General features: G+C 40.5%; 1 protein-coding gene across 4 annotated transcripts in view; it reads right to left on the reverse strand.

Annotated features, from left to right (window-relative positions):
- The window catches only part of PCSK2 (proprotein convertase subtilisin/kexin type 2), a 111,959-nt gene that overhangs the window by 18,578 nt on the left and 80,283 nt on the right, over positions 1 to 13,098 (reverse strand). For 3 of the 4 annotated variants that reach the window (XM_071425229.1, XM_071425221.1, XM_071425237.1), the window contains 3 exons: positions 12,889 to 12,965; positions 7,362 to 7,450; positions 4,649 to 4,824 (listed from right to left, as the gene is read on the reverse strand). The exons of the other annotated variant lie outside the window; for it this stretch is intronic. In XM_071425229.1, coding sequence (XP_071281330.1) covers positions 4,649 to 4,824; positions 7,362 to 7,450; positions 12,889 to 12,965 — 342 coding nt within the window. The remainder of the gene's footprint in view (positions 1 to 4,648; positions 4,825 to 7,361; positions 7,451 to 12,888; positions 12,966 to 13,098) is intronic. 4 annotated transcript variants of the gene reach the window in all.

Below are 13,098 nucleotides of genomic sequence, written 5' to 3' on the forward strand. Positions count from 1 at the left end.
TATAATAAATTTTCCTGTCCTCACTTAGCTGTTGAACAATAAAATTATGTTAGAGGCATCTAACTGTATATACTTCATTAACATGATATTTTCAAAGAACAATAACACAATTTCTGTGCACTTGGAGAGAGGTAAATGAAAAATATTTCCTTTTGTTTTTTTACACTGTCAATTCTTCCTTCATTGGTGAGCCCAGTTACAAAGCCATGATGTGACTATGAATTCTTAATACTGCTCCCCAGGTAATTTGTACTTGGGCATTGTTTTCTTAGGTACAACTACATTAGGGAAGCACTAATGTTTTCACCAGCACAAGCACAAATGGCTCATGTCTTATATATCCTGGCTGAGAAGGTGAAATCTCAAGGAATTATTTCAGTCCATGAGCAACCACTCACAACCTCCTAATATAAAAGCCTACATCATAAAAATGGAATAGATAAGAGACCAATTTATTTGATTACTTCTTTTTGTTGCCTTAAATTCCAGTAACTGAAGCTGGAAAGAACTAGACTCATGAAATGGCAAATATGAAATGTTTACTGGACACTACACTACAACCAGGTTAATACCATAAAATGTAAGTGGAATTAGTCCTTAACCTAAGTTGCCTTTTCCTGTTTAAGATGACAGGTGATGAAATTCTGGATGCAAGATACTAGAGAACAGAAAGTCTCTATTTAAGAGAGATGTGTTGTCACAGGATTTCCATCATCTCTACCTCCCTCTCCAAGCCTTCTAACCCCCAAAGTGGGTAAGCACAGCTCAGACAAGGGATAAGTAACTCACACAGCATTGCTTTGTCCAGTCATACTATGCATACAATGAATGCAAGGCCCCCTCATTAGACAAGTACAGTAAACATACAACTTTCAGTCTAATCTTTAAAAACTAAAAGTTTAAAAAGTCCTTTCGAGTTACATCCCAAATAAGTATTTTCTAGCAGCTGAAAGTTGCATCAGGTAAGAGTGTTCACCCGTGTCAAGCCAGTGCTGGTAATTGCCAAATACTTGTGGACCACTGTGTGTATGAAACTCCTTTCAATCCCTATTCCCAAGTTCTTGCTAATTCAACTGTGAGGTCATATATCCTTGCAGTGCAACCACCACTGCTCAGTGACCCAGCCATGCTGCTGACCACTGTCCTTGAACTAAATCCTTGAGATACCACAGTGAAGCCAGATCACATTAAAAAATATCTTAGCAACAAAGAGCAGCTTGAGTACCTTTCCCAATAACTTCTGATTACATGGGTTATGCTGACACCCAGTTCATGCACACACTATCCCTTTTGTGCTTAGCCTTAGATATAATTAGTAAGAGAGCCCATAAAGGAGTTGCCAGTTTGATGACAGATTGTGTTGTCCTTAATTCAGTGCTGCCTCTATTCATGCTATTTACCTTCCAAGCAAACACCCCACCAAAATGAAGGTATGATTAAGGCAAAGGCAAGAATGAGTTTAACACATGCCAAGAATGGATAATGGAAGAGGAAAGGTAGGAAAATAGAATCAGAGAATAGTTTGGGTTGGAAGGGACCTTTTAAAGGCCATCTAGTCCAATTCCACTCTGCAATGAGCCGGGACATCTTCAGCTAGAAGAATATATATCAGAAATGTTGGCCTTAGTCCAGCTGGTTATAGCTGGGTGGCTTCAACACATAAAAATAGACATATAAACATGAAGTTTCACAGTTTCTGCAGTTTTTATCATATTGTCATTATCAGGTCACTAGTTACCCCCAAATCTCAGTAGCTCTGGAAGGAGAAATTCTGAAGGACATGAAAGTGGAATGGAGATTGTGGGAAGGATGAAACACTTGGCAGTGTCCTCTTTGAACAGGGCTCCCAAGTGTGGTGGCAGCAAGGCAAAGATTACCTGTGTTTGTCAACTCAATTAAATGCATATTCTACGTAAGAATTCTGTATCGCTCCTACTTACTGATTTTTATTTTATTGCATTAGAAGAAAGGATATTAATCTTGCTCCATGCAAGAGCTCTTATATTGCCTTCAAGGACATTTGCAAGTATTGCTTTTAGTTTAAGAATACATTTTTATTCTCAGCATGTTGCTTCCTCTCCGCCAATATTTCGGCTTCATCATTAAGTCATGAGCCATAACTGGTGAGAATCAGCTCTAGGCTGATAAAAAGAATTCCTACATTTTTTTGTCTCTCAGTTTACAAAAGATACTTTTTAATAAGATAGGAGGGTTACACTGAGAAATAATAATAAACTAGATTTACATTTTTAGTCAATAGAGAATGTGATGCATATATTATAGACCTAAACTAGGTAAAAGGGTATTATATCAAAGGCTTGTTAGTCTTCCTTTACATGCAGCCAGCTCTGTAGTGGGTTTTTCAGAGTATCATGGAGAATACCCAGCATCCACTGACAGCTTGAAATACCTCTAGAAAATCTGGCTCCTCAAAAAAACCAAATCGGAACAAACTATACCCAAAAAAACTGTTCCATTAGGAAATGTAATGAGCAAAAGAAGGGTAGATAAAGCTAAGATCATAACACAAAGGGAGTTATTTGGGGCAGAACTGTCCCATCTTCTGTGCACATACTGCCAGGAGATGGCTGGGATATTGCCACTACAAGGTTAAGTGTAATTGCCCCAAGACAGCAATTTTTTTTTTTTTTTTTTTTTTTTTTTGTAGAATCCAGTATAATTCCTCCTAATTCTCCAATTGCCAAGAGAACTGGATTACTACTGCAGGCTCTCCTGTTAATTTTATGTCTCCTGATAAAAGAGACATATGTCTCCTGATAAAAGCAATCCTTGCCAAAGCACAGATCACTGTCACTGCGCTCTCTCTTTCCTGAGCCTTCAACCTGAGTGATCTCAGGGCCTCTTTTTATCTTATTACTGCAAATTATTTCTTGAAGAGAATCACAAACACTCCTGAAGGCAAGGTATTAAAAAGGTAATATGCCCAACACTCTGCGTATGGGACTCCAACCAAGCAATAAAACAGAAAAGAAAAATCCCTACTCTGATATTTAACATTGAAAGAGAAGGTTAATTCCAGTGTAACTGCACAAATTAAAGCATAGGGCAATAGGACAGCAAGTTAATTCAAAGGTATTTTTTATACCAAATTACAAAAAATCCCCATGATTATGATTTAAAATCTGCTTCACTTGAAGGGTAAAATAACTCTAGTTCAGTTTTCAATCTTCCACCTTTTTTGCTACTTTTACACAAGTTCTCCATTGGATGAGGACAGCACAGAAATTTTTTTTTTTGCTACTTTTTTGCTACTTTTACACAAGTTCTCCATTAGATAAGGACAGCACAGAAATTACATGGAAACTTTTCTGTGTTCAAAGTTTATATCTGCTACAACCAACATAAGTGGAAGAGAGATCAAGCAACAATAACACATCAAGGTGCTGCTAGAACTGTTACACATCTAAGAAAGATTCTCCTCAAAAACCAAAGTGTTTAAGGGGATCTTTATGGAAACACTAGATAAATGAAAATCACAAGAAGAAACACAGCCTGTGTAAGGTGACTTCAGAGGGACTCAAGTCATCAGAGGTTTGTACAGTTTATACTAAAAAACTGAGCAGACTCAGAAGGAATTTTTGACAAGTCTTCCATTGTTATTGCAGTAAATTTTATGGGTGGAAGCTTGAAGACAACTATAATCCCTCTGTTACAGGCAAAACATCTGAGGGTCAGCATTTGAGAAAGCTGTAGATGCTTCACTACTTGTCACAGCAGTAGATTGAATTATCATGTCACAAAACATGGTAAACAGAATGTGCTGCTTACAGTGAGCTGGTGATGAAGAGTGGGAGAATCTGGCACAAGCAAAAGGAAGAAATAATTTGGATGGAAAAGTAATTGTGGAGCTCCCACAGAAAACTATCGCAGATGTTCTGGGTAATTTCAGATCTTGTCAATACAGAAACCAATCTACAACCAGACAAGGGGAGGAGGCTCATTCCCTACAGCACCAGGGGGCAGCCATGGTTGTCTTGGCTGCATGACATTAAAGAGGTAGAGATAAAGCCTTGCTAGGTTGGTTTGTCTGGGCTAATTTATTTTATTTTTGAGTTGTGGCACACACATTTCCTCCAACCATCTTATAGTGTACAGGTTAAACAGATCACAGGGTGATATTGAGTGTCTTTTACAAAGACCACAGACTGCTCCTAGAAGGAGCTGGGAATGTGGGAATAAGCAAGGAGGCTCCTGGATGATATTAGTCCAGGGACATCCGAACCGTTGCAGTTTAATCACAGCTATAATAATGACCTTACATGAGTAACCCAAGAGACACTCCAAATCCAAACAATAATTAAATTGGTAACACGCCAAAACAGAAAATGCAGTGTCAGTAGCTCAGCTGACATATTTCAACCTGGGAATATTACAGGTTCAGGCTCTTCCATTTTGACTGCAATGGCCTATGAAAAGCATCAGTTAGCAGGCTAAAGATAAACACAGTATGCTGAGACTATACAATAAAATCAATACCAAAATATTGCAGAGTGAACATCAAAGGAACCTTGAAATATGGTGAAAGTTTGATAATTTCTGCAAATGCATTGTGTTCCCAAGTCACTGTTTTCAGTTCAAGCATGTACACACCATTCTGCCCCAGAACCCAGATTATTAAAACTGTTACCTTATTCACACCATCTGCCATTGCTTGCAGCGTTAACTCTCTAGGTCCATCCACAGTCTTCCCATTATCAGTTGGTCCCCAGCTGGCACTATATATATCTATGACTTGAGGCATATGACTGATGGAGGAAGCCTCAATAATGTCTGTCATAAACGGCTGGTCGAGCATTCGAATACCTGTAGTTTTAATCAACATAAGCATGAAATATCCATTACCCAGCACAAAATGTAATCTCAGCACCTGCAGAAGGCCACCAGTTACAGATATTTTAAGTCACTGGCAGTTTTACCCATTCAGTAATTCTACACTTGACATTCCCATGTCACCAGGGTGTGCTTACCCAGCAGGATGCCAGTATTAAACACCCAGCCACCAAGGCAGCACAGCCCAGACAGAAAAAGAACTTTATTGTTAGCTTTCTAATTACACCATATTTTCCATCTACTCTTTGAGAACACTTTAAAAATAACAGAATTCAGCAGTCTTAGAAATTCAGTGCTTAAATAATATCAATGGCATTTAAAATAAGATTTTGTAAGCTAGCAAAAAAGAGTAAGGTTCCCTCCCTCATCTAAGTTACATTCAGTTTTGTGTTCACATGTCATTAGTTTTTCAAGTAATTTTTCTATTTATTTGGGTGCATCTCCAGAATTTAATCAGAGGAGGGAAACATGCTACACAGCAATTTCCTGGAAAAATATTCTGTCATTCTGCCAACGTTCTGTCAACATGCAGATGCAATAGCAAAATACAGCCAGCATGTGGAGGAAAAAAGCAAACTAAAACCCACTTCCTTTAACCATACTGCAGTAGAAGTAAAAGAGTTTAAATGATACAATCTTAGGACATGTCAACTTCATAAAACCTTAAAGTGTTGACTCTAAGTGAGCCAGAGTGCAACAGACAGCAGTGCAAGCCCTTACATCCATCATGCCGCACACACAGGACAATTCCAGTGACAGCCAACCTGTCACGGCCTCTGGATGAGACCTGAGTAACCAGGGATTCATTCCAAGCTTTATTTGTATCCCTGAGTTGATGTTCAGCTTTTCCCAATGGTTTAGGACAGAGATTGGGCAGAAATCAGTGCCAAACAGTGTGAATGGCAATAAGGATCCTGATTTAGAAGCCAGTGGCTTTACTATATTCAATAGAAAACCAGTCTGTTTCAAATATAAGGCTAAAAAAAAGGTGGTATAAATTTCAAATAGAAATCAGACCAAAGCCGGATGTTCTTGATGGGCTAACTCAAGCTAACATGAAGTCAAACTCAATTGGTGAGAAATTGCTTTCCATACATATAAAATGCAGATCTGCAATCAACTTTCCATTCATTCTGCAAACATGACTCCAAACCATGACAACAGCAGACCCTCAGCTTTCATGGACTTCCAGTGCCATGGACCACACAGTGGTGTTGCCAATGCATATTGTCCTCAGGCAGGGAAGGCTGGCTGGCACTTCCAAAAACTTGAGGGGATTTTAATGCAAAGTGGATAAACACAGAAGATTATTTTTTGGCTGTTGGTCACCAGAAATATTGTCACACTGCTTGATTTTTAAGCAACCAGCTTGCAGTTGTAGAGTTATATCAATAATATGGACATGGTCCAGACAAAATCCCATGTCTCAATTCAGATTCCTTGAAGAGTAACTCTTGAAAGAATGTAAATTTTGTGGAATGTCCCATCCCTGAAGGAGATGTTACCCTTCCTGAAGAAAGGAGATATTTATTAGACCTGCCCAGCCAGTTACTAACTCTCACTGATATTTCTTGGGTAAGAGCTTAGCAAACATTGCTTGGTGCTCTTCTCTGGTGGAGATTCAGCTTTCAGTCATGTAGGTGACAGGTGAAATGTGGCCTTCCTCAGATTCTCCTGGCACTACAGTGAAACGGGCTGGCCAAGCAGAGCAGCGCTGTCCATGTACACACACTGTGAACCATCTCCAAGAAGCAATGGGTGATGTTCTGGTGTGGATCAGGGAAAGTAAAGTGAAATTCATAAGCATCTATCTCTGCTTGCTGTACCTCAGTTCTCATCATGGAACTGTCTTAAGAGTGGGAAAACTGGATTACTTCAGATTCAACTAAACTGACACATGGTGTGGAGAGCCTAACTCACTCCAAGCACTGTATTCAGTATCTATGTACAGAGAAGAGCTTGTTAGAAGTAAAAATACCCAAGGTGTGGATGCTAAGTGCTAGGTACCACCTGTTTCATTCTCTGCATCTGCTCTTATCACTCTGCATCACTGTTAAAACAGAGGAAACCTACAACCACAGAGATATACAGCTCTGCAGGTCCTGCCCTGTGAGAGCCTAAAGAGTAAGAGCAGCATAAGATTTGCCTTTTCAAATGGTTTTTAAGTGCAGCAGGAATTGATACTTTACCTCCTGCAAAATGAGATTTGGCACAAACGATTCAATAGCTATGCAGGGAAGAAGCACTGAAAATCAGCATACAAACAGGAGCTTGTATATGAAGGAGCAGAGCTGCTCTTTTGCACTGTTATTAAAAAGCCTTTATTTATAAGGCCCTTGATTGAAAAGGCAAAGCCAGGGAGAAATTCCTCTCTCCAGCTACTGTGAAAAGTAATAAATACATGGTCCAGCACCAATCTGCAGCCCGTCCTGGGCAACACCCTCAGTCTCTGCAGGAGGAGCTCTGCCTGAAGCACAGTGGGCTATTTACACCCTGGATTGCTACCATACCTGCCACTTTGGAATTGTACGCAACTCCCACACCGCAGATGTTGTTGTTAGCAGCAGCAGACACCTCTCCTGCACACCTTGTCCCGTGGCTGTGAAAAGGAAGGCAGAGAAACCAGATGAACCCCAGCTAATGCACATGCTGAGCTGAGCTGGATCACGGTGAGCTTGTTTTGCCTCAGTCAGCTCCCAGTGCTGCAGAGGAAAACCATTCAATGCAAAACTGTTGAGTGCTGAATACTGGCACGTGTTCATTCCTTGCTGAAGCAGGCAATATCCAGTTTCCCCTCTGCAGGATGAGTGAGGCTTGCTCTGAGGTTAACATGTATCCCTACACTGCATTTAACTGTAAAGTTATTCAGGCCATTTCATTTTAGCTTGTGAGACAGGTTCTGCCTCGTTAACAAATCTTAGCAGAAACAGCCCCTGACAGAACACCATAAATATAAAATCAATATTAGTTCCTTTATTTTTGTGTCTTGACACCATGACACCCATTACTGTGAACCTTATGGAACAGTCTGGCTGCCTTTTTGCTGTCTGAACACGTACAAAGAGCATATCCCTGTCCACAACAGAAATGCTACAGAAAGAGGTGGGTGCAATACCAAGCTGGAGTAGGAGAAGGGAGCCACAATGGTCGCTGCACTCCTCAGCAGCAGAGCTGCACATGGCTGGCCAGGCGCAAAGCCGTGGGACCTAAGGCACATGCATCCCTCTCAGCCAGTGCCTGATTCTCAAAAGAGCTGACAGGGTGCTCCAGCTCACAGAGCAATTGCTTTCTGCTCAAGTGCGAAAAGTCTGCTCTGATACAGAGGTCCAGGTTGACACATGGTATTTCAATAATACCTGGTGTCTATGAAGTGCTTTACAGCTCTTAACAGAGACTCTTTCGCTGTAGTGGCAGTTACTGGCACCACCGGCAGTGGCTCCTGCAGGAAGGGAAATTGCATTTTCCTTTCTCCTAATTCATCCTAGAAATTAAACTCAAGAGAAGAGAAATGCAGACAATATAACCTAGTTTTTAAGAAATAGCATAGCAGCAGGGAAATTACTGAAACCTGTGCTGCTGTCAGGGTTTTTTTTAGTCTAAGATGTTAAATCAATATATGACTCCATCCTACTGCTCACATCAATCCACTCTGAGCATTGAAACTGGCACTGATTCTACAGCATGCTAAGGATTCGTGCAATTCAAAACGCTGTATTATAAAGGTTATACTGAGTATCAGATGGACCATCCTGGAAGGCAGCAAAACTGTTTTAATCACCTTTTTTCCCTCTCTTTCCCTTATGGGTGTCTGGCAAAGCTAAGTGTAACAATAAAAAGATAAGAAGCAAGACATACTTTTTCCTGCTCTACTTAGGAGAATATATTTTTAGAGGCAGCTCCATAAAGAGAGATGACAGAAGATCTCATCCACTTCCTTTTACAAAAGGGCAGAGAAGACAGAAATACAGATTTCTTATTCAGCTGCTACAGAAATTTCTATCAACAATCAAACAACAAGATTTTCTCTCACGATCTTGCTCAAGGAAGTGTGACAGAAACACAACATTCATTGGTAGGTGCTAGCAATGCTAGGCATTCATTATCTAGTCACCTATGGGCCAACTACAAGGCACAGAGAAGAATAAATGGCTTTGTTCAAAATTGGTTTGACTAATGCTGGGGTGCAAAACATCACTGATGCTGCCAGATTACAGTAAGAAAAACTGTATTAGGACCTTCCTGACAAAAAAGTTCTACCAGAAGGTCTTCTCCCTGTCCTGGCCTCTCCAGAGCAGTGGCCCACACAATGGAGACTGTAAACAGGCCTATTCCAGCAGCTCAGAGTTTCAATATTGTGCTGCTGACTAGAGAGAAAAAAAAATCACTTACGAGTTCATGGAAATGCATTTGGTTGAATTATTAATGGCAAATAGCAGACTTTTCCAAGTCAGCCCTATTTGCTGTTCATGTATCATTGCTAAACCTTTGTGGTTTCTATGAATTGACTCATGTCAGAAGAACAAATCACAGCATTTCTCTACAGTGTTCACCTCTTCCCTATTTCAATATTTAACATAGGGGGATAAAACACAAAAATATTTTCATCTGTGAACAAGCTACTTCAAAGGTAAAGCATATATTAGCAAGTAGAGCAAGTCTTGCATAAACTTTATGTAAGTGAACACATTTTATGTGAACATGCATAGAAAAAGTAAGGAGGAGAAGTGGATTTAGTTGAAAAACAGTTTTGCATACTGTATTTTAAAAAATACCTCTATACTAGCTACAAAAATTTCACTCTCCGTTGTCTTTGAAAAGAATTCTGTTTTAAAATCCACTGCCAATGGTCCTGTGCGTGCCTCCTTACTGATGTCGTTTTGAAAGCATCAGAGGTGGCACAGATTTTTATTGAGGTACCTTTTCATCTGCTTTGAAATGTTTCTGCAGACAGCAAAGGACAGGACCCATCCATCCTATCTTCAGCTGTTTGCAGGGGAGGGTTATGCAGAGCTGCAGTCTCAATAGATGGGACCATCTGCCTTTCTTGACCAGTTTAGCTGCTTGCATTGGGCAGCAATTAAACATGCAGAGCTCAGATGGACACTTTGTGGGGCAAATGCAATCCCCTTTTTACTCACATGACATTGTCAGTCTCTAAGCATTATTTACAGAAGGGGAAGCATTCTCCTACTTTGGTTTGGATCCACAGTTAGCAAAAGATTCTGACATCTGAAGAATATAGGTTTCCAAAGTAGCAAAAAATTTTTTCCCTGCTAACTCATTAGCTGAGTGAGAGAATAGAGAGAATACAAAGGCCATAGGAGCAGAGATAATTACTGGTAATTTAGATCAGGGCAGAAATTTGTAATCTCATTGTCCTGAGATGGAAAGCCCAAGTTGTGCCTTCTGCATGTTCACAACATGAAATCAGACGGTAGTATGAGGCCACTAATTCCTATGGCTACCTCTTCACTGCAGAATGTGGTACATGCCAAGGTACTGAATGTGGTTCAGGAGGAGAGGGTGTTCAAAATCAGTCAGTTCCCAAAGTGGTTCTTAGAAAACACTGAGTTCTGTGGGGCTGCCTCTTGTTTTGGGAACAGGGCTTGATTCAAGTTCCTTCACTGCTCCCACTGCTCCTCAGGCTCAAGCACAACTCTGTTCCACGTTGAACCAAGCGTACACTCTCCTGCTGGGTCCCCAAACTGTGGATCTGAACACAGTCAAACAGTGAATACAGCAAACATGAGAATAAACCCCTTGGCTGCTAAGCCATCTATGGGCCTCTGCCCACAGCAGCAGCTGAACTGCCTGATAGCAATTTCCTGCCTGAGGCACCACCCTTCCCTTCCAAAAACCACCCTGCATGGTTTCATAGGCCAGTGGCTGTTAGATGGACAGGCCAAAGTGATTCCAGCAGTCTTGCAAAGCCCCAAATGGAAGGGGAATTTGTGCTTACAAACAGAGCAGCTGTGAATAATGGAATACTCCATGAAAAAACCTCTCCTATTTATTCTTAAAGTCTAATTAACACATTCCACATGCAGCTGGCAGCTCACAAAAGCCCCTTAGTGATCACTCCTCTGCTTCTTGTTCCACAAAACACTTGAATTGCTCACATAGAAATGTATTTTTTATGGAATATGTTCTTTATCCTATTTTGAGTCTGATCCTTCTGCATGCATAAAATTCGATGGGAGAGGCATTACTGGCTGTGCAAAATGGAGCCTTTATTTCAGGTTTCTCTCAATAGATATTCTATGTAATCATGGCCTATCCAGATGCACCTGTGTAGCTATACGTAGGGACAGACTGTCAGAGGCAGACAGCTATTACCTACCAGTGACACTAATTCAGGAGTCAGAAGCCATGGCAAGAGCTTATAGAGGAGTATGTCAGCTCAATTAACAGAATAGCAAAGAAATACACAGTAGTCACAGCTACTCCTGGACAGCTGGATATGGAATGCTCGTTTGCATTTTAACCTGCAGAAAAATAAGAATCTTGCATCTTAAATCCTTCCTGATACTATGAAGGCAGGAAAGGGATGCTCCACTGAATGTGTTCCTCCCCTGATTTACCTTGCAAGACAGAAAATTCCGTCTTGCAAAAGAAATCTGAAGGTTCATCGTATCATAGAGTGGTTTGGGTTGGAAGGGACCTTAAAGATCACTTAGCTCCAATCTCCCTGCTATAGGCAGGGATGCCACCTATGAGATAAGGCTGCTCAGGGCCCCATCCAGCCTGGTCCTGAACACTTCCAGGGATGAAGCATCCCAGTATGACTAACGTTCATTGACAAAAAATGTTATACTTCCTAAGTATCAATTTTATTTTTTTTCTGAAAAGAAAGAACAGTAAAGGATATCTGCAAAGTAATTTCTCTGTGGTTTTCCTCCTCCTATTGCTGACCTGAACTCTCCATTCCCCCAAGAAACAGAGGAAACTGATGCAGTTCTATGACAACCTGAATCATGTTGTTCTCAATTATCACAGATTGGGTCACAAACAATAGTGCTGCTCACCCTCAATGCTTCACTGAAGTGCTTGAAGTTAGCCAGGGGCACCTGGGACCAGAGACAATAACCCCTGCCACATCTGGAATGTTTGAGGTCTAGTCAAAGAGACTTTGGCATGTAACTCTCCCTCCAGAGAGAGTTTACTTTGCAAAATGGGCCCCACTATAAAATACTTGATAGCAGCAGAATCAGTGTTAATGGGACTTGGCAGAACATACCCAAATTTATGAAGTTCCACACTGAAAACAACAAAAGCTACCATTACACACTAAAGCTAATTTTAATTTTCTTCCTCTCCAGAGCTAAGTGGTATCTTTCTCCTAAAAAGATCCTTTGCATAAATAAAGCAAGAAAGTCAGCAGACCTTCACAAATTAGAGCCCTAGTCTTTCTGTGACTTTCCATTCACTAACTGGATTCATACTACTTTATAAGTGTCAGAGGTCCTTTCACAAAATGAAGCAGAAGTCTCATTGAGATCTTGCTTTGGCCGAAAAATTGCAGGACTACAAAGAAGGACATCACAGCTCCTAACTTTGTTTAATCCATTCCAGGAAGCCCATATCTGAGGTAGAAGCACAGCTGCTTCTTTGTTGTGTCACTCTGACAGAACTACAATTGATTTCTTTAGAAATAAAAACAAAAACCCCCATCCAAAACTAGGAGACCATCCAGTCATCCTAAGTCAGAGATGAAAACCACATCAAATAGGCCTGAAATGTTTTTTGATAAGCACTCAGTCTGAGCCCTGAAATCTTTAAAAAGTTTTCAACAAAAAGTTATGTAGCCATCACTTATCCAAACAATCGAAAAATATACTTTTCTGGAGCAGCAACTTCATTTATAAACTATAAACCTAAAAAAATGATGTTGTTAATAACCTCTAATTTTCAAGCAGCAGTGAGACTGCAGTGTCTGTTCTGTGATGATTGAATTTAGCAGAAAACAGACATTTCACAAAAATGCAGAATTTCTTACACAAACCAAAGTGAAGAGCAGGCTGCCCACAATCCATTTACCTGTTAAACCAGTCATCTGTATAGCGGGGATAGGGGTAGGGATCATTGCTGCTGAAGTCATAGCTGGCTTTGGCATTCTACAAAACACAAGGAACACAGAAAATCAGCTGAAGAACAGACATGAAGTGAAACACAAATTGAATGAAAAGCTGAGAATCAATAGCAAACTGCCCTCTTCATTCTGCGAGATGTATCTGGACAGAAACCAGT

This window comes from Agelaius tricolor, unplaced genomic scaffold (genome assembly GCF_023055355.1).
Source record: "Agelaius tricolor isolate 1412-34295 unplaced genomic scaffold, bAgeTri1.0.p SCAF_1, whole genome shotgun sequence".
Taxonomy (NCBI): domain Eukaryota; kingdom Metazoa; phylum Chordata; class Aves; order Passeriformes; family Icteridae; genus Agelaius; species Agelaius tricolor.